Genomic DNA, 22117 nt, shown 5'->3' on the forward strand with positions numbered 1-22117 from the left:
TAAACTTTGAAAAAAAACATTGACATGCTACCAAATGGTTCTCGTTAATTTTGGAATTAAGGAAAAAATTACATTTAGTATTTTTTAAATTTAATTAATTTCAGTTATTATAAAATACACTATCAAAATAGTTAACTTTAAATTTACACATAATTTTTAAGATTTATTAATTTGAGTTATTGTAAAATACAATATCAGAGTAGTAGATATATTAATTTGAGTTATTGTAGAATACAATATCAAAATTAAATGTGATATATTTTGAACCCAGAAAAACATGGTGTAGTTCAAAGAAAACGAAGGCTCTGCCTTTTGCATTATATCCAACAAGTTGACACCTACAGTCATTCCAAACTAAACTAAAGCGGTCTAACACAACAACTACTTCACTCATCAAGCCAATTCCAAAGTAAAGCGTTCTACCTCCAGTAATTCCAAACTAAAGCGGTGTAACAAAACAACAATTATTCCTGAGCTTCTAACAAATACTTCACTCATCAAGCCAATCCAAACTAAAGCGTTCTTCCACGAACTCAACGGTGAGACCTGGAAGGGACAGCCACTCTCCCTCCATCGCCTGATCAGGAATTATTACATGCTTTAAAGATTCCAATTTGATTTTATGCAGCTTCTTCAATCCCGAGCACTCCCTCATGTCCAACCATTCTAACTTTGATAGCTGATCAAATTTAGAGGGAAGGTCCTTCAAACACCCACATAGTGAAATATCGAGATATTATAGTTCCCCGAGATTGCAAATGGATGGCGGCAACCTTGACAAGATTGGACATGTGGACAATCTTAGCACCCTCATTGACCTTAACCTTCCCAAGTCTTCAAGCAATTTTTGGATAAGATGGCAATTAGTGACAGACAATATTTGGAGGGAAGTCAAATTGCATAGCTTAGCTGGCAGTTCCCTTAAATCACTACAGTGATCAATATTGATTTCCTTAATGTTTGGAAAGTTGGGGGCTTCCACTTCCTTATCTATTCTAGTGATATTTTCAAGGCCTTCACATAGGCATATATACAATTTTTCCAATCTTTCCCACGATATACAGTTGTCGTAAAGAAGAGGCACACGCAACTTATTAAGAAGCACAGACCTTATCTGGACAGGTGAAGGAAAAGAGGGCAGCCCACTGAGTGTTGCACGCTGAGAACTCTAATTGTATAATATAACAACTTTCAGTTTTGGCATGGTCTGTAAAAATGTTGGAACACAATATTGTCCTGCGGAAAAGATTAATGCTAAAGCTTCCACCTCAGGAAAATGAATTTGACACCAATCGTGGTCTTGCATTGCCCCTGCAAATTTCAGAAATCTAATAGTCATAAAAATGTATGTAAATCACCTTTAATAAAGTTGGGAAATTATTGAATAGAAGTAATGAATATAATTGAATAGAAGGGAAAGAAAGCGTGGTTTTAATTGAGTGACGGTTGTATTAGTTGAATAGGGTTGTATATGACTAGCGTTCGTTCAATTTTTCCGGGGCCTAAATCGAACGATGAGAATATACAGCCGCCGCTCAATACAGCGAAATACCATAGGATTTATTTGTGGCCATTTTATCTGGAGCAGCTTGATTGATCACCTGTATGAATTGAAAGAAACTGAGCGCGAGACACTTGATTTCTGAGAGTCGTTCGCCATTTTGTGGGAATATTATCCTCCTTGCGAGGCATGAAAAGCCTCTTACGATTGTCGATAGACCCCTCATTAGCCAGATGCACAGCGAAATCCCGCATTACTTCATGCTGAGAAAAAGAAAGCTCGGAGGCGCAGTTGTATTCCATGGCACCACTCCTAACAAATCAAATCAGATGATCAAAAAGCAGACCAATAAGTTCCATAATAGTCATAAAAAAAAGCTCCCAATATTTTTAGAGCATGAAAGGATCCAGAAGCAAGAAGTTAGATAAGTTGGAAAAACAAATTAGAGATGTTAACAAATTCCTTACCCGGGATTGCCTATTAAATTTATGAGATTTCGTTTTGCAAGTTCTAACAGGACCACAAAAGCATCTTTCCATTCCATCCCGCGGACATATACCCAAATATCCAATAATGAATCTACGCTGAACTTTCTACCTTTCGGAAATGCCCCCAAGTCCAGAAAACACTGCTTTGACTCCTCATCAAGAACATCTACACTTGTTTCCAAACAACGAAGAAGTTCATCTCTGTGAGGGTCTGATATAGGTTGTTCTCTTGAAAGTTTCTCGTCGGCAGCTTCCCAAACTGTCCGGGGTGCTTGGCGTAAAGAACTTCCAATCACCTTGAGTGCAAGTGGTAAACCATTGCACTTTGCTGCAACCTACAAATATTTGTGAAAATATTGAAGGCGTGACTTACAACATTTGTGGGGGTGAGTTGTATTGAACACCAATAGTTTTGATGTTACAGAGTTGCAAAATTAGTGTTTTGGAAGGAGTTGAGAAAAATTGAATAGTATGTATAATTCATACCTGTCTAACAAGATTCTGATTTGTCGTTGTTGGAATCAAAGTCTGTTGAGATTTTTCTATTTTAGACGAAATAGGCAAAAATCCCAGTGTGTGACAACAATAGAAATCTGTTGTTGGATTAGCTCCAGGTTGTTGGGAGAAAATTAATGCATCCTAAATTTGATGTGAGAGGCAGTTAGATTCTCCTTGCTATAAAATAGGTAGTCATACAGATAGCTGGGAGAGGTGTGTGAGAGTTTTATGTAATCTCTTGTTTGATTAATAATATTGCCGATGCCTTAGTTGTGTGGACGTAGCCCAGATTGGTTGGGTGAACCACGTTAATTCTTGTGTCTTATGTGCTTGACATATCAGCTGTATATTTTTTGTTTAATTTTTGCTGTGCATCTGATCTCCAACAATTGGCATCAGAGCGAGTTGGAGGAGCGGCATAGTTGGAGGTGGAGCGTGTGCTCAAGCTGGAGCGCTGGCTGCGTTGTTTGAGCTGGAGCGCATAATTGCTGGTTCAGAGACACACAGTGTTGCGGAGTGTGTTGGTTGTCTGCTGATGGCGCAGAACTGATTATATTAAACTATAATCGCCCAACCAACCAGCATGTTGACCAGAGACGCTGCGTGGAGCTGGTTGAGCCTGCGTGGAGGCTTGAAATTGCTGCATTGCTGGAGGAGGTCGCGGGTTCTGCAGTGGATTAGCGTGTTACCTGATTGTTGTTACCTGATTGCTGGTGTATTGGCGTATTACCATATTGCTGTTACCATCCATTGGTGGTGCGTATTGCTGTTACCGTCCATTTGTTAGTATTGCTGTTACCGTCCATTGGTGCGTATTTAATTAAGTGCTGGTGCGGTTTTGGTGCTTGATCACTATGCGCCCAGTAACACCATATTGATTGCTGGTGCTGCGTGAAATGGATATGCTATAAAACGGCGTGGATTTCTGTATTTAAAAACTGCGTGGATATATATTTGAAACCACCGTGGCGATGAAGTATAACACCTGTGTGGCGATGAATTATAACTCCGCGTGGTTGTAGTGCGTATTCCAGTTTTTTGGTGTACAGCGTGGTGCGGGGATCTGATTTTGTGTTTAAATCGTTTTTTTTAATCAACCGTCAAAGGTGTGTAATGCGCAGAACCGACAGTGATATTATTGTTTTTTTTTTTTTTAATTGGCGCGAATAATTAAAAAGAAGTCGCGCCAGCCACCTGAATTAGCGTGAATCTTATTTAATTAAGTGCGCCAATGCCCTAATGAGCCGATTGGCGCGCATATGAGTGGGATTCTCGCGCCAATTTGTCATCACTCACACCGACTTTTTTTTGGCACGGTTCAAGTGCTGATCAGCAAGCGCCATTCGTTTTTTAATTTGAAATTTGAGGTTTAAACAGCAAAAGCACCGGGGGTTGTTGTTTTTTGTTTTTAAAAAGGCGAAGATAATCTGAGGCATAGGCATTTAATTGAGATTCAATTTTGTTTTTTAAATTGAAATTGGAGATTCTTTGATTTAGACGAGATGGCGAAAACTCAGAGTGTCCGATTCGAAATTGAGAAATTTAATGGCAAAAATAATTTCGAGATCTGGAAGGTAAAGATGCATGATCTGCTGGTACAGCAGGGCGTGGCAAAGGCATTGTTGGGCAGGTCCAAACTGCCTTCCCCCGTGACAGATGATGAGTGGAATGAATTGGATGGAAGAGCCTTGAGCGGAATTCGGTTGTGTTTGGCTGATGATGTTTTATTTAACATTGTGTCAAAGAAGACTGCAGCTGGTTTGTGGACGAAGTTGGAGAAGCTGTATATGACGAAATCCTTGACAAATCGGATTCTCCTGAAACGGCAGCTTTACGGTTTGCGGATGAAAGAAGGTACCTCGATTACTGATCACCTGAATGTTTTTAATACCTTACTGGTGCAATTAGACAGTCTAGATGTGAAATTTGATTCAGAGGATAAGGCAATAACTCTATTGTGTTCATTGCCCGAATCCTGGGATCACTTTGTTACTTCCATAAGCTTTAGTACAGCAGACATTCTTGAGTTTGACGATGTTGTTGGAGCCTTGTTGTCTGAGGAGACGAGGAAGAGGTAGAATGCAGACACCTCTACGTCAGAGGTAATGATGGCCAGAGGTCGCTCAAGAGAGAGACACTCCGGGGGAAAGCATAGCGGCTCTCGTTCAAATTCCAAAGGAAAGAAGACAAAGGTGAAGTGCTGGCATTGTGGCAAGGCTGGACATCTGAAAAAGGATCGCTGGAAGCGAAAGCAGACTGCTAAAGAAGGCTCTTCGACAGAAAAGAAGGAAGCCAACACCATAGATACAGGTTCAGTATCTGGTTCAGGTATGAGTGATGAGGTATTGTCTGTTAATGTTTCAAAACATGATCAACATTGGTTGTTAGATTCCGGGGCATCTAACCACATGTGTATTCATAAAGATTGGTTTAAGACATATAGATCAGTTGATGATGGAGTCATGTACATGGGTAATGATGTCACTTGCAGTATTGTTGGAATAGGAAGTATACAACTGCAAATGTTAGATGGCACAACCAAATTGTTAACTGATGTAAGACATGTACCAGATCTAAGAAAAAATCTAATTTCATTAGGAGCACTGGAGACAATGGATATAAAACTGTAATTCAAGGAGGAGTTATGAAAATCTATAAAGGTATTTTACTAGTGATGAAGGCTAAGAAGGTAGGAAATCTTTTTCAATTAGAAGGTAGAACTGGGTCAGATCATGTGTCGGTGTCTGAACAGGACAGTAGTTCCATTCGCCTATGGCATCAAAGGTTGGGCCATATGAGCGAACGAGGGTTGAAAATTTTGGCTGACCGCAAGTTACTTCCTAATCTAAGATCTGGAAAGTTAGATTTCTGTAAACATTGTCTGTTTGGTAAACAAAGTAAGCAAAAGTTTAAAACAGGCAAACATACTAGTAAAGGAATACTTGATTATATCCATTCAGATGTTTGGGGTCCAGCCCCTACAGCGTCATATGGTGGCTCGTCATATTTTGTATCGTTTATTGATGACTTTTCTAGAAAAGTGTGGGTCTACATGTTGAAAAGGAAGTCTGATGTTTTTACAGTTTTCAAGCAGTTTAGAGCATTGGTAGAAAACAGCACTGGTAGAACTATAAAATGTTTAAGAACTGACAATGGTGGTGAGTTTACTTCCAAGGAGTTTGACAGCTATTGCAAGGATGCAGGGATCGAGAGACATAAGACCACGGTTTATACTCCTCAGCAGAATGGAGTTGCTGAACGCATGAACAGGACTCTTCTAGAGAGAGCAAGGTGTATGCTGAGTAACGCCGAGTTGCAAAAGGAGTTGTGGACAGAAGCAGTGGCAACAGCTTGTTATGTGATAAACCGATCTCCATCAACGGCGATAGGCTGCAAGGTTCTGCAAGAGGTATGGAAAGGACACCCTTGTGACTATTCTAAACTCAGAGTGTTTAGTTGTGAAGCATATGCTCTAGTGCCTAAACATCAACGAACTAAATTAGATCCAAAGTCTAAAAGGTATATCTTTGTTGGGTATGGTGATGGAACAAAGGGATATAGATTGTGGGATCCTACTACCCGCAAAATCATCATCAACAGAGATGTAAAGTTTAATGAATCCTCTCTTGTACTGTTAGATGTAGATAGTAGATTGAAACAGGATGATGTATTTGAATTCCAGCACATTCAGTTTGACAGCATTTCTAATGATAGTCATAACGACCATAGTTCAGATTCTAGTCATGAACAGGTTTCAGAATCAGATTATGAACAGGGTTCAGATGGAGGTCATGAACAGGACTTAGATGGCGATCATGAAGAAGTTCCTACAGATGATAGACAGCCAATTGTGGAAGCACCAGAAACATTCTTAAGGAGGTCTACAAGGATCAAACACCCTCCGAGAAGGTATGATGATCATGTTACTTCAGTTGCTTTGACCGCTAATGATGATGAACCTTTGTGTTATCAGGAAGCTGTAGAAGGTTCAAATAGTGACAAGTGGAAAGCAGCCATGAAAGACGAAATGATGGCCTTCAGTAAGAATGGTACATGGGATCTGGTTGAGCTTCCGAAAGGCAGGAAAATTGTGGGGTGTAAATGGGTTTTCAAGCTGAAACAGGGTGTGAATGATACGGAAGACAGGTACAAAGCACGGCTGGTTGCAAAAGGGTTTTCTCAGAAAGCCGGTATTGACTTTCATGAGATTTTTTCACCAGTGGTTAAAATTGTTTCAATTAGAATTGTGTTAGCATTAGTGGTTTTGCTTGATTTAGAGTTGCAGCAGTTAGATGTTAAGACTGCATTTCTACATGGTGACTTAGATGAGGAAATATATATGGAACAACCGGAAGGGTTTGTTCACCATCGCAATGAGAAATTTGTCTGCAGGCTCAAGAAGTCATTATATGGCCTGAAGCAGTCGCCTCGGCAGTGGTATAAGAAGTTTGATTCTTTCATGTTGAGTCAGAAATATGTTAGAAGTGAATATGATCATTGTGTTTATTTTAAACAATTGAATAATGGCATATTCATTATCTTGGTATTGTATGTTGACGATATGCTTTTAGCAAGCAAAAGCATAGAAGAAATCAACAGGTTGAAGGCTTAGATGGCAAGGACATTTGATATGAAAGATCTAGGAGCAGCAAGACAGATTTTGGGCATGGAGATTTTCAGAGACAGGAGCAATGGTAAGCTATGGCTATCACAACAAAAGTATATTGAGAAAATACTTTTGAGGTTTGGTATGAATACTGTGAAGCCTGTGAAGCCTGTTTCAGTCCCTTTAGCTTCCCATTTTAAGCTTTCTTCGAGTTTATGTCCTAATACAGATGAAGAAAAGGATTATATGTCTCGAATTCCATATGCCAATGTAGTAGGGTGTTTAATGTATGTGATGGTTTGTACTCGACCAGATATTTCACATGCAGTTGGGGTTGTCAGCAGGTATATGGCAAATCCGGGTAAAGAACACTGGTCAGCAGTGAAATGGGTGCTTCGGTATTTGAGAGGTACAAGTAGTTATTGTATTACTTACAATAAGAGTAGTGAATCTGTTTGCGGATATGTTGATTCTGATTTTGCAGGTGATTTGGATAAGAGAAGGTCAACTTCAGGGTATGTCTTTACTCTTGCAGGTGGAGCTATTAGCTGGATGTCAAAGCTACAAAACATTGTTGCTTTATCCACTACTGAAGCAGAATACATTGCTGCTTCGCATGCTTGCAAAGAGGCGGTATGGTTGAAAGGTTTGCTTGGTGAGTTTGGTAGGTTACAGGACAACATCAGGTTACTTTGTGATAGTCAAAGTGCAATACATTTGGCTAAGAATCCGGCCTATCATAGTAAATCAAAGCATATTCCAATTAAGTATCATTTTGTAAGACAGGTTATCACTGAAAGGGGCGTTTCTCTTGAAAAGGTGCATACAAAGGAAAACTGTGCAGACATGTTCACGAAACCAGTTTTGTTAGAGAAGCTACGTTGGTGTTTGGCTTCTCTTGGCTTGCAGAAAAAATAAAAATAATAAACAAACAGGGCATCAGGCTAATTGTTGTCAAGGTGGAGATTGTTGAGATTTTTCTGTTTTAGACGAAATAGGCAAAAATCCCAGTGTGTGACAACAATAGAAATCTGTTGCTGGATTAGCTCCAGGTTGTTGGGAGAAAATTAATGCATCCTAAATTTGATGTGAGAGGCAGTTAGATTCTCCTTGCTATAAAATAGGTAGTCATACGGATAGCTGGGAGAGGTGTGTGAGAGTTTTATGTAATCTCCTGTTTGATTAATAATATTGCTGATGCCTTAGTTGTGTGGACGTAGCCCAGATTGGTTGGGTGAACCACGTTAATTCTTGTGTCTTATGTGCTTGACATATCAGCTGTATATTTTTTATTTAATTTTTGTTGTGCATCTGATCTCCAACAAAGTCTGACCAAAGGCCCAAAAGCAGAAAAGTGGCAGGGCATTAGCTTCCTCCAACATCTTCATTTTATACAGTTGACGTGTATTATCTCTCATTGGAATGGTGTCGTCCCCTCTGGTTGTGATAATTGTCTTGTATCCTTTTGTTTCAAACAGCAAGCTTTCCAGATTTGCCGTGAACCGAACATCATCTAAAACTAGCAAAGTTGGCCGATATCTTCTTGACTTTAGCTGTTCATTCAGCTGGTTGCGTGCATCCTCTATGCTCCGAAATTTAGGCCTTTGGCCATCTATTAGCTTATCCCACATTACCTCTAAAATCTGTAAAGGACCGTTTACACTATCAAGAAGCGAGACGGTAATGAAAATGATGTTGTTTTCTTGAAAATGATCTGAAAATACAAAGCTAACAAGCATTAGAAACTCACCAGAAAATAAACTGGAAGTCTGGAAAACAAATCCATCAAAAATAAAATGCAAATCTTACCTTTGACGTCGGTATCCCTGCAAAGGGCTGCTGCAAGAGTGCTTTTTCTACTCCCGCCCATTCCTGCTATTCCAACGACATTAACATCATTCTGCAATAGAATTTGTTTGACGTCTTTTATACGATTATCCAAACCCACAACAAATTTTGGCATATCCGGGATTTGGGAGGTGCAGTTGATGGCCTGATGAGCTGTCGTAGTTTCATGCATCATATTACTGGAGGTCTGACATACCTGAGTTGTGTTGATTTGTTGAAGCGTGATGCTATTGTAAATCTTAATTTCACCAGTCATTCCAGCAATGTCACTCTTAATTTCATTAGCCATTCCGGCAATGTCACTCTTAATTTCACTTTCAAATCGTTGAAAATAAACCATAAACTCTGCATCTAGTTTCTGTACATCAAGGGCGGTATTGAGTGGAACTTGAGTAAGAAGGAAATTGTAGACTTTCCTTTGAAACTTCTGGATCTTCTTTCCATATCGGTACTTTCTGTATATATCAAAGCTGTGTACCTTCTCTAAGCTATCCACCAACGTAATGCCTTCTTCCAGGACAACTTCAAAGTCTTTGAACTGGTTATCTCTGTCGGGCGATGTATCTGAAATATGCCGGGAAATTTGAACGATGGCAGGCTTTACGGACGATAGTTTTTCCTCGAGTTCTTTCCCCCATGTTTTGCTGGAAGCAATGATTTTAACGACTCTGAGCAGCTCGGTCAATGCTAGCTTAATAAGCTCACCAATAACAGGGTCGACCAGCGGCGGAGACATTCTCAATTCCAGAAATCAGACACTGAGCGAACAAGCGTTTGATAATGAAAATCCCGGCTTGCTCACGACTGTCCAATATCTGAGGCAAGTGAGAAAGAAATGAGGTGCGACGAGACTTATTATAGAGGAAAGGTGGCACAGTCAGGTTTGAAATGAATTTCATATTCTTTGACTCTAATATTTTTTAATGTTATCTTAATTTTTACATGACAAACGAAGTTTCCATAAACTCTAAAATAAAATAATCTAAATTCTAGCATGAATTTCGTGAACAAATAATAAGGGAATCTTTTAAAGGTTGCCAATGAAGCTCATTCCCCATTAATTCACGGCTTCCTTGACTTTATTCATTTCGTGGACATGGCGCTTTCATAATGAAAGTGGAACCCACAGCTTTTATGGATGTAACTCACACAACTTCGCAGCAACTTAATCAATTCCCGGAAAGTGGAACTGTAGTGGAGCTCATTCCACATTTATTCACGCCGTCCTTGACTTTGTACATTTCGTGGACATCGCGCTTTTATGGATGTCGTGGCGATTGTTAATCAATTCCCAGAAAGTGGAGCTCATTCCACATTTATTCACGCCGTCCTTGACTTTGTGCTTTTCGTGGACATCGCGCTTTTATGGATGTCGTGTCGATTGTTAATCAATTTCTTTTTCTGTGTGAATTCCATATCACTATCAATGCAATGCTTACATTATGTGAATTCCATATCACTATCTCCCTCAATTTTTAACTATATACATTTCTTTGAATATTGTCCCTAATTTACTATTTTAGTTGGTTAAGTAACTACCCAAGAATTGTCCTCAAAGTGTTTGTTCAAGGTCCAACAATAACATGTTCATTTCATTTATTTGCTCAAACTCAAGTGTGATAGTATTCAATAAATATATAAGAGAGATAAAAGGAGAGGTGGGAACAAAGGAAAGAAAATAATTGAACTTACAATGAATATAATACATTATTTAAAATCTATTTGTTAAGGGGAATACCAAAAGAACCATTTTGATATGTAACATCTTTTTAGGCAATTTTAATAACAATTGCTTACTCGTTCTCAAATTGCATGCAATCTTATCCTTCATAAGGGTGTGCAACAACATCACAAGTTGAAGGAAGTCAAGTATAAATCAAATTGAAATAATAAAGTGACATCTTTATTATTTTCCTTATAGGTGTGACAAAACTAAATATTTTGAGATCATAAGATTAGAAGGGACTTGCATTTTTCTCTCACACAACCCAAATCAAACCATAATTTTCTCTTAATACAAAAAACCAAGATATTCAACACTCTACCAAATCATAAAATCAATACCAAAAAAAAAATGATCAAACATAGAAGAAATAGAGTCCAAAATACCCAAATGCTAGAAAGACAAGATATCATATTAACACGTTCTATTATTTGTAGTTGAGACCAACTAGACTTTACAATAATATATTCCAATTTATAGTGCTCATGTATAATCTTCCAATTGAACCTACCTACAACCTTGCATTATTATATTTTTACTAAAAAAATAACAAATTTGCTACAAACATAACAAAAATTATAAAATCAACAACCAATTTTAGTGTAACACATTAACTATTACATAGGTTGATCCTAAACACAAACCAAAAAAATTTAGAAACCATATACAATATGGTATCTATGATTTTGTTTTCAGCACAAACATTGAAATATTTATGTTCTTAATTTAAAATGCAAAAGGATAAAACCAATAATAACAATTAAGTTATAAATAATTAAATAAAACAATACAAATCATGGAACTATAAAGATGTCTCTAAGGTATAACTTTATTATGATATTTTTTTCATTATAACAACCCTCATTGTACTCCAACTTCCAAACTACAAACTTTCCAAAAATTATAACTCTTCAATCAAACTATAATACATAAACCACACGCATCCAAAAGATTACTTAAATCATAATTATAAATAGTTTATATATATATATATATATATATATATATAAAACAAGAAAATAATATTTTCAATATCTTTCAAGTTCCAAACTATGAATTTTCTAAAAATTGTAACTCTTTAATTAAGCCAAGAGTCTTATTCTACAATCTAGTAGCCCCTATAAAATAAAAAATAAAATTAAAAATTATGTTTTAGATACAAATATAATGTCGGGTATAATTAAAAAATGAATATGTTGTACAGTAATTAGGAAAAAAAGTGTGAATCATATGTTTAAATCTTATATTTTTCAAAAATATTTCAACAAGAGATTTAAATAAACTATTTGAAGATCTATGTTAACTAATTTATGTGGATATCAACTTCATATATATCTATATATAGAAAAAAAATTATTGTTAAAATTTTTATTTGGTCCTCTATATACTCCATAAGTACAATTTAAACAATAAAAAATAACATTGTATTTTACACTTCAAAAAAATTTACACTTGAAGAAATTTGATCCCTCTCAGATCAAATTAAATCCATACTTAAAATCAATCTATACTAATTTATATTACATACACAAACCACACACGTCTATTTAAAAGATTAAAACCTATTTAAAAAATAAAAACCTAAATCATAATTAAAAATAATTTCCCATACTTTATAATTAAAATCATAATTACAATAAATTATACCCGTTAATCATATTATATACACAAACCACACACCTCCGTTCAAAAGATCTAAAATCTAAAACTTAAATTATAATATTTAAAACCTAAAACTTCAATTAATAACTTCCAATGCTCTTTTTATATATATATATATATAATTAATAATTTCCAATGCTTTATTTATATATATATATATATATAATTAATATAATTAGAAACATATTAAGTCACATCCCAAGCCAAAATAATCATCTAAAGTCATAAGTTTGTGAAGAATAAAATTTCAAAGGAATATGTGGTTATATTTGTTTAAATTAAATTATAAATAAATTCAACTTTATCCAGTCATTGAAATTGTCCGGTGCTCCAGGCATCTACTGTCAATTTTACATGAAAATGTAATTTTCCCATATATATTGAAAGAAAAATTAAAGACACATATTTCAGAATGAATGGTCGAAGTTATTTTGTGAATATTTTGTCTCATATCATATTAATGGCGAACGAACAATTTTTTAATGTTCATATATATATATAACGTGTGTTTAACAAACTTGGAAAAGGATATGAAGGCTTCCGAGTCTGTAAAAGATCATCGCATCTCTGGTTCAAGGCGCCTCTCATTTATCACTATATCGAAACCAACCAGTTTACAGTCACATTCATTGCATCGTGTAAGAAAATTCATGGGTTAAATCCCGCAAAGTTTTCTCATGAGTGCGTATATCAATCAAAATAAATTCACAGCAGCTTTAGTTTGAACTGAAGATCGATCCCTGTATTCAGTTTCTGGTGGTCTTCAATTCAGTTTCTGTTTTATACAAATGGGGTTTGGCCTTTATCTGTTTTTCTGGTTGCAAAATTGTTCCCATCCAAAAACACGAACAAATTTCCAGATGCGTTGTATTCATAGTCTCGTGCCGCCCCCAATTCCGGACGCCCAAAAATCAGCACCGTTATTGTTGGTGACGTGCTGCGTAGAGGATAGGGGCATCAAGCATAACCCTCGGCTGCGAAGGTCGCATTTGGCTGAATCGTCCCCTCGTCCTTCCTGTTCCAGAAAGATCCATCATACGACCAAGTTTACATTAAAATTTCAAGAATGGCGGAAATTAGATGCGGCATTAGGTTATGAAACGTACTGAATTTCGGCCTGCAGGGATGCCTTTCAGATATGGCGTGCTCAGTACCTGCAACAATGAATCTACTGAGAAATGAACAGTTGCCGCGTAACCTTGAAAACAAGAACTTCTAATTGAGGAAATGTCCTGTTCTGGAACAAATTATAAACTGTGGAAACTTGAAGATTTAGAGGAAATATTAAAATTTACCTGGACCTGATCTTGAAGAAACCTAATGTATCCTATGGCTTCAAGAAGTACTGACGCCGTGTCCGTCTGTCATTAAATTTAAAATTTCCAGAGGGAACAGCCTTATTACTTCATAAAAACAGAGGGAACAGCCTTACGACTTTATAAAAACAGCATTTAGAGGGAACAGCCTTACTACTTTATAAAAACAGCATTTAGAACTAAACGAGCATTAACCTTTCCGAAAGGCGAGACAAGCTGCTGCAGCGCTGTGATTCGTTCCCCGAGCTTTTCTTTCTTTACATTCACCTGCATGAACCAGCAATTTTTTTTCAAACGGAGATCTTTTTTCAAGAACTGCGGTTGAAATTGATAAAAGTGCTAAATTTTAAAAGAACTTTGAAGCTCACCTTTAATGAAACGTCTGAGGTTCGAGTTCTCTTGCAAGCAGCATTCCCAGGGCCAGCATTATCGTCGCTTTGTATTACAGAACTCGTTCTCTTTTTCTCTGAGGCCGCATCTTCGGTTTCCTCCGGTGGCTTCTGAATCAGACAGAATTCCCCAATAGTAAAAGATAACAAGAAACCAGCAGTTAAAGATTACGTTTCCTACAGAAAAAAGAAATTAAGGCGGCAGGGGTTAAATTTGACGGGTGACCCTACTCGTTAAGGAATTTTTTTATGACGTTTTTATTTTTAAACTGCCTATCATATGACTTTTAAAATTTATTTGTACAAGTTTTATCTAATTTCAAATTATACTCATAATTGTTTAAATTTTTCATTTTTTGTTGTACAATTGAACTCAAGTCTCATTGCTACACTTTATTTTGAGACCTGCTGATCATGAATCCCTGCCAATTGTATGCGGCTTTTTCACAGAAGATGACAACTTCTGATCACAAAACTTCAAAGCCAAAATACGCGTTAATCCACAGTTGCTCGGGTTGGGGTTACTGGTTCTCGGTATGGCATCACTTTGGACATACGGCAAGGAATGGAGAAATTAAAGCAACGTATAGTGACAGAATAAAAGTAGATCATCACCGACAGCATTCCATATTTTTATTATGTTTGCATATATGCATTTCCATTCTAATATATTTTTATTATGTTTGCATGTATGGATTTCTATTCTAATAAAATATATACCGCAAAATCTGCCAAAAAGGAAAAGTTTAAAATTGTTTTGAATATTAGTCTCTAAGAAATCGGTCATGGTCCTCCAATAACCAACGCAACGTGCGAATTTGAACTATTTTAGGCATCATATTTGGTATATGATAAGCGGAGTGCACATTCAAACAAACTTCACCGAGCATTTTTATAAAGTAGTAATTTATTTAGTGTATATACTTCCCCTTTTTTGGGTGAAGAGTCCAACTTATAAATATTCAACCCAACTTTTCTCTAAAAATTTTAATCGTGTTCTGATTATAATAGAAATAATTCTGATAAGGTAGAAAGGGCGATGTCATAGATTGGGAGGACCATAAAAGTGCTGGTGAGATGATCTAAAAGAACTCTATAAAGTAAAAAAAACTCAAGATATGGACTCAAAGCAGATCACATGTGAAGCAATCCGGATTGAAATTTAATATAATATAGTTTATGATAATGAAATATAATTGTATCCCCAGAGAATAGACAAATTGACCAATCTGAAAGGTATATTTGGTAAGATAATACAAGTATCATGACCACCGTCGAATATATATATATATACACAGAATTGCTCAATTCTGTGTTGAAATTCATATGTTTACATTGACACAGACAATCAGACAGCTCTACGTTACATATATCAGAATGTTCACATTAAAAGCAAGCCTATCAGGAACAGGTGAGATAGTACCTTAAGGCTTTGATCAAGCGAGGCAGCTAATTGCGCGCCATTGGAAGAGGCTGAGGCCGTATAAATACATGTCTTTAGACTTTCCTCCTACATCTGCAGAGACAGGTCATTATTGTTTTTCATTTAAAAACTACAAAGACAGTCGATAACAAGTGTCAATCAAAATGGCACTCGTGAACGCCGTAGTACTTGGGCCTATTTGCCTTCATAGACAGATAAAGCTGGTGATGTTGTGCAGTCCCCGGCAGAGAAACCAAAAACATAATGTGCATGAACTATGTAAATGTTCAAAAAGTAGATTCAATATCACCATGTACACAAACTAAATTTTGGACAGTTTCACCAAAAGAGGTAATTGTCAAAACACCACTATTACAAACATAAAAATAAAAGCAAAAACTTTAAATATTTAAGATTCTCCTTTATTTAGCATCTTTCCAGATGTCAAATACCCTATCCCATTCCACCATAGATGAATCAAGCCCTGTTAGAGACACCCGCATCAAGGCATCCAATGCAACTAATGATAGCTTTGTTCTTCGGACATCCTTTATTATGTTTTGTCTTGAGAATCCTCTCTTACAAGCAACTGTACTTGCAGGAATAGTAAGTATCGCCTGCCATAATTTTGACATGTGAGGAAAATTTGTATGCAACCCTGTAACATAAAAAATCCTCCATGCATCTTTCATAGATGATCCCTCGCAATTAACACGAAGAGTGTCAACAAATGGATGCAACTCTTTCAAACAAGCCTCAAAATCAAATGTAGTTTTGTTTTCTTCACTTTGATAATAAGGATGTTGTAAGTGTTGAAAAATCTTTTCGAGCCAACGCTTTGAATTTCGTTCTCTGCCATGAACATCCTCTAAATAATGGCAAGGGCTAAACAATTTTGCTGAGTTGAAAAATGCAAGATCAGGGAATCTTCCGTTCAAATTCTCTACAAGAGCTTGAACATAATCTTTTGCAAGTTGTTTGCAACTTTCTATTGAACCTTCAATACACGGTTTCCATGATTGTTTTTGTATATCAACACAATCATCATATGCATGTGGAATTGATACAAATCGTAATTCATGCTTGTGAACAAGCCCCTCCTTATCACAAATTTCTAAAAAGCCAAATTTAGAGGCATCTATAAATTTAGATAAATAACATGTGCCATCTGCAAATGTGTCGCTTCTTAAAAACCACCTTTTCAAAGTGTTTACCGTGACATCTATGGCTGCCCCTAAAGAGCTGACATCAATGTACTCTTCTTGGAATTGCTTGTTCAACTTGTTTAATTCACACATTATATCTACAAGCATATGTAAACAAAATTGTACTGAAAAGATTCTTGCCTTATCATACCATGAGTCTTTTCTTTCATTTTTCCACAATGTTAATATGGGAGGCATAAGTGCAACAAGTCTTTCAATGACTTGTCCCCTTGAAAGCCATCTAACTCCATGGATTTGAAGAGCTTGAAGAGTTTCAAGTTGCATAAGTTCCTGTAGAGCAATAAGTTGACTATTTCTTTTCGTAGAATTTTGCAGCCAAGAATATACCTTATTTGCTAATTTCTCAACAAATAATAATTCAGGTATTTTTTTTGAAGCATCTGATGCAGCTAAGGCTTCACGATGAGCAATGCAATGAACACCTACAAGATTAGGTACATCTTTCTTCAAGAAAGTGATAAAACCATTTTCATTACCAACCATTGAAGAAGCGCCATCTGTGGAAACTCCTATCAATCTTTCTGTTGAAAGGCCCCTTGATTCCATTAAATGTTTGATTGCATCATAAGTTGTTTTCCCTCTTCCATCGCAAACATTTATGAGCTTTAAAAACTGTGAAATTGGAAGACCCATTCCTTTTGAGTTTAAAAACGTGGCATAAACCACAAGATGTTTTTCTAAACTACGGTCTGTACTTTCATCTAACATCAATGAAAAAAAAGGGCTATCTAGCATTTTGGAAGTTTGTAGCTCTTCAAGGTACTGAGATATAGCAAAAAGGAATTCTTTTGCAGCCATGTGATTTGTATATGATGTGTACTCTTTGTTCTTTGGCATATTAGGCGTGTGTAAAGACATTGTAAACAAACAAAGAGATTCATATTTTGAAAGTGGTAGATCCTCTTGTACCATCCAATATACTAATTTCATAGTAGTGATGACTCTTTCTTTGTTCATATCATCAATGCATGCAATATGTTCTGTAATAGACTTCGCCTTCTTCTCATTTCCACATATCCACTTTGCCTGTGAGAGTTTATGAATGCTTGAATTAGCATGAACAATTATAGAATCATGCTGCAATGTAGAGCAACCAGTCCCAATTCCCCATGGCCCCATTGCCTTATGCATTTCACAATATATGCATTTCATAATTGTTTTTCCTTCATGCTTTGCCTCTCTCAACCACTTATACTTAGTTTTCCACTGATCACGAAACTCTCTTTTTACTTTCATTTTTCTTTTTTTTTGGGTGGTAGGTTCTCCGTGGTGAAATTCTTCATCACTTTTTTCATTATGCTGCAACATATCATATTCTTCATTATGCCCCAAGACATCTAAATCTTCATTTAGATCAAAATCATGATCTTCTTTATCAGGCAATGAAGCTTGAGACGTATTAGACCATCCAAAAAAAAATTTGATAGAAAGTTGATTTCCTTTTTTTGAAGACATTTTTGATATATAATACCTATATAAAAAAAATAAAGTATTTAGTAATAAATAAATACAAAAATAAAGTATTTCTAAATTGTTTGTGAATACAAAAATAAATAAACCCAAAACAACAAATAATTCGCAATAACATATAATAGAGTTGGGCTCTAATTAAAACTCTTCCAAATTGTTTCTGAATACAAAAATAAATAAACCCAAAACAACCGATGTAAAATCTCAAAAAAAAATATTATACCGAAATTTCCATAAAGATGTAATCCTAAACTTAAATACTTCTCTAAACTAGTAAACAGTACGGCCAATTCCTAGTAATTCATTTTTCTTCGGTGCTGGATTCTTTTTTGGGCAGTAAATATATTTATACATTACTTAGAAAAAGTTGTAATGAATCGTTAGCTCTGAAGATAGATATTTGACCCAAATGCCGTGAAAAATTGGAGATTTAGGATATAAATATAATATGAATTTAGGACTGGGGTGTATTTTAGCCCTTGTTTTCCTTTCATTCTCGGTAGTACTGCTTCTTCTGCATCTAAATGCCTCGTTAACAGAGATTGCAATTCCTTCAAAGTTTACATGGATAGTGCGGCACCATCACTTCAATACCCCGCCGCCTTAAAACGAAAAAAAAAAAAAAAAAATCTGCTGCAATTTTTTAAAAAATGCATGGTATAACTTAAAACCCCCTGGGTAGGGGTTCCCGGCCCTTTTTGAGAGAAAGGATCCATTTTTCAAAATTTGGTTAGAAATTGGAAAAATTGTAATTTTTTTTTATGAATAGTGAGGATATTCATTGTTTTGTGCTATTTTTTTTATGCAGGTTGACATATTAGCAATATTCAAATAAAACCAAGTTATCTGAAATTATTAGGGATATTCAAATAAAACCAAGTTACCTGAAATTACTAGTGGGTAGTCTATAAATGACAGGCTTTCACTCCTTTCAAATATTTCTAATTCTTAGACAATTAACCTATTTCTTTAAATATGAAAAAAAAACGATAAAAATTAACTAGCGAAAACAGTCTTAAACCCAATTTTACATTTCAACTAAATATTGCCATTGTACTAAAATATCACGAAACCTCTAAAAAGAAATGAAAAACCTCAGTAAACTACACCCTGTGATTCTGTGCTGTCATTGTCAAAAGTAAACCTCACCTTGTAGCTCGGCCGGATCGTAAGCAGAGTCTGTGGTTCACTATCGAAATAAATGGGAGAAATTGCAGATGAATGGGCAGATTCTCGCTCGCGCCAGCCACGATTCTCGCTCAAACAGCAGCCAAATACGCCAAACAGCAGCCCATGCTATCTATATGACAGAGGCGAGAGCAGAGCAAGTCACGGAAAAAGCTCCAACGGATTCAAGCGGAGAAGGGGAGACTCGGAGAGCTTTTACGAAGATAAAGCTGGAAATATTTCAGTGGTCCGGGCGTATGATGGCCTATGGGGAGCGTTTGAGTACCTCTCAGGCATTCACACAGTACATACAAACTGTTCCTTGTCTTAGATAGACCATATCTGATTGTGTGATTTCACTCGAGCGCAGCGCGCTGGACACCATCAACCAAATTTAATAATGCCATTAACAGCTCTCAGTGGATTGTAAATGCTCCAGGCTCAGAATTTATTTCAATTCGTGAAAGTTGGTGGACCGTGGACGCGTCACGCCAACTTACAGCATACAGCCACAGACTAGTACTACAGTCACTTCATTCCTATAGGCTATTACCGACGGTCCGATCCCGACTTGGAAGTTGGATGTTAAATATATATATCAAAAAATTATTAAAAAAAAACTTAAAACTTTTCATTTACAAACCTGCCCGTCAAATTGACGGTTTTAAAAATTAATAGCAAGTTACGGTTGACGTGGATATTTGAAATGTGAACGTATTTTACGTGTAAAAGAGCTAAAAACGGGCAGACGGGCGTCAAATTTAACCCCTGCCCGGCGGGGTTGATTTTCCAGAATGAATTCAAATTTGAATTTCATTACCCCGCGCATAATTTAAAAACTTGACCGTACGATGTGAGGGGAACTGCAAGGTTGGCTGCGGGCAGGGTCGCCGGGGGCTTTTTGCTGGGCAGCCGGAGAGGGATGATGTATAATCGGATGAGGTATGGTCCATGCCGTCGCCGTGCTCTGTGAGACTCTGACAGAGGTACCCTCCATAGCATTAACTTTGCTATGGAGGTGGAAATAGGAATTGCCACAGTGGATGGGTGAACCGGTGACTCTTACAAGGCCAGCGAATTAGGAGGTACGAGATTGTTGGGTGCGCTTGGTGGCCCTTCAAACCGTGTCTTGCGCCATGTGCCCCCACTGTAGGGGATGGGGTCCAAGCCTTTGGCTTCATCGTGTCTGATGGGGCCTAAGCGTGTTGACATCACTTCTGTAAAACACTGTTATTTTCATTTTCAAGCTTTTATGTTACTTTTATTTTCAAGCGTTTATATTTTAAGTTGGATGGAGACGTCACAGTCATTTCATCACAATCATGTTTCTCTTTAAATATTAAATATTGCGCCAAAATTAATTATATAAATTTTAGTTTACATCTATTTTAATTTGGATGGAGATCTCACAGTGATTTCATCACAATCATGTTTTTCTTTAAATATTAAATATTGCGTTAAAATTAATTATATAAATTTTAGTTTACGTCTATTTTAATTTTGGATCTATAAAGCTTCAAGAGGGGTGAATCTGAAGATTTGAGGCTTCTATGATCCATAACAGTTTATAAGAATAGATTTTAGAGATAATCACATCAAAATTCATTTGTCTACGCCTTTGTGGTTCATCGTGAGGACAAGATGAAGAACCAGATCATTACAACATAATAAATAGAAAGCCTCATTCAAACGACTAGAAAGAAGCAACTAATTTGGACCACAGAAACTGCTACACAAGATGAAGAACCAGATCATTGCAACATAATAAATAGAGAGACTAGTCATTCAAACGGCTAGAAAGAAGCAACTAATTTGGACCACATGAAACGGCTACAATTGACTAGACTTCAGCGAAATTTGACTAGATCAAGGATAGGGGAAGTTTACTATTAAATTAGATAATAAAATTTTTAATTCTCAATTTCATATGTATAAGAGGTAATAATTATTATTAAAAATTCATTTCAATTTCAAATTAAATAAAAAACAATTCTTATGGGATTAAGGATTATTGAAATTGAATTAATTAGTATGTGTTATCTTCCTATCATTAATTAGTTTGTTTGTTTGTTAGAATAAATTTGATTAAATTTATATCTAACTTAATATATTTGTAGTTAATTATTAAAATATTATTTTTTATTTTTTTAATTTAATTAAGACTCATTGATTATATTATATTTAGGATATGACTATATATTATTTTATTTAAAAAAAAACATAAATAAGTCAATGAATTTTGAGATTAAATGTATTTAATCTGTATCGGATATGAATATATGGTATTTAATTAGTTAATTTTTTTATATATAGTAATTTGATTTAGTATGAATTTCTTAAGATATAAATCTCTTTTTCTAGTTTTAAATTTGTGGAAAAGTTTACACCTTGAAAATTTGGAGTTAAAATTTTTTTTTTTATATTTTTTATATAATTTGTTTGAGACAAAAAATTTTAACTTATAATTATAATTATAAATTTTATTATTTTATTTTATTTTATTTTATTTTTATTTTTATGTAATTTGATATAGTCAAAATGTTTTAGATAACATAACAAGACCTTAAACATGTTGTACGAGTGAATGTTATAACTTAAAGCATCATGAATTATCTTTGTGATTTTCCTCACATTTTCGTTAAGTACTTGAAAAAGTATATTAAATAATTGTTTCTTCAAATTAATTATAAAATAAAATATCATGAATAATTACATATTATATCTTAAAATAAGGGTGGGGAGAGTACAAGTAATGCCTTCACACTCATAAGAGTATCACACACACAAGTATGTTTGGGCA

At 35.7% G+C, this 22117-nt stretch overlaps 1 protein-coding gene and 1 pseudogene across 2 annotated transcripts; both read right to left on the reverse strand.

Moving 5' to 3' along the window:
• Positions 1 to 264: 264 nt before the first annotated feature.
• Positions 265 to 9780, reverse strand: LOC149143436 (putative disease resistance protein At5g47280; annotated as a pseudogene). The gene is made up of 6 exons (XR_016264330.1): positions 8903 to 9780; positions 8426 to 8807; positions 2476 to 2521; positions 1969 to 2324; positions 1602 to 1813; positions 265 to 1311 (listed from the first exon to the last, which is right to left on the reverse strand). The product of XR_016264330.1 is annotated as a putative disease resistance protein At5g47280 (transcript).
• A 3417-nt stretch (positions 9781 to 13197) lies between these two features.
• Positions 13198 to 17799, reverse strand: LOC149143437 (uncharacterized). The gene is made up of 7 exons (XM_089451825.1): positions 17082 to 17799; positions 15907 to 16757; positions 14011 to 14142; positions 13811 to 13909; positions 13622 to 13687; positions 13433 to 13480; positions 13198 to 13341 (listed from the first exon to the last, which is right to left on the reverse strand). Exons 1-7 carry the CDS (start codon positions 17797 to 17799, stop codon positions 13198 to 13200), a joined length of 2058 nt encoding a protein of 685 aa, XP_089307951.1.
• Between the last annotated feature and the right edge of the window lie 4318 nt (positions 17800 to 22117).

The sequence above is a fragment of the Pinus tabuliformis genome, chromosome X (assembly GCF_031772625.1).
Source record: "Pinus tabuliformis cultivar Carrire ecotype Pingquan chromosome X, CPIR1, whole genome shotgun sequence".
Lineage (NCBI taxonomy): Eukaryota > Viridiplantae > Streptophyta > Pinopsida > Pinales > Pinaceae > Pinus > Pinus tabuliformis.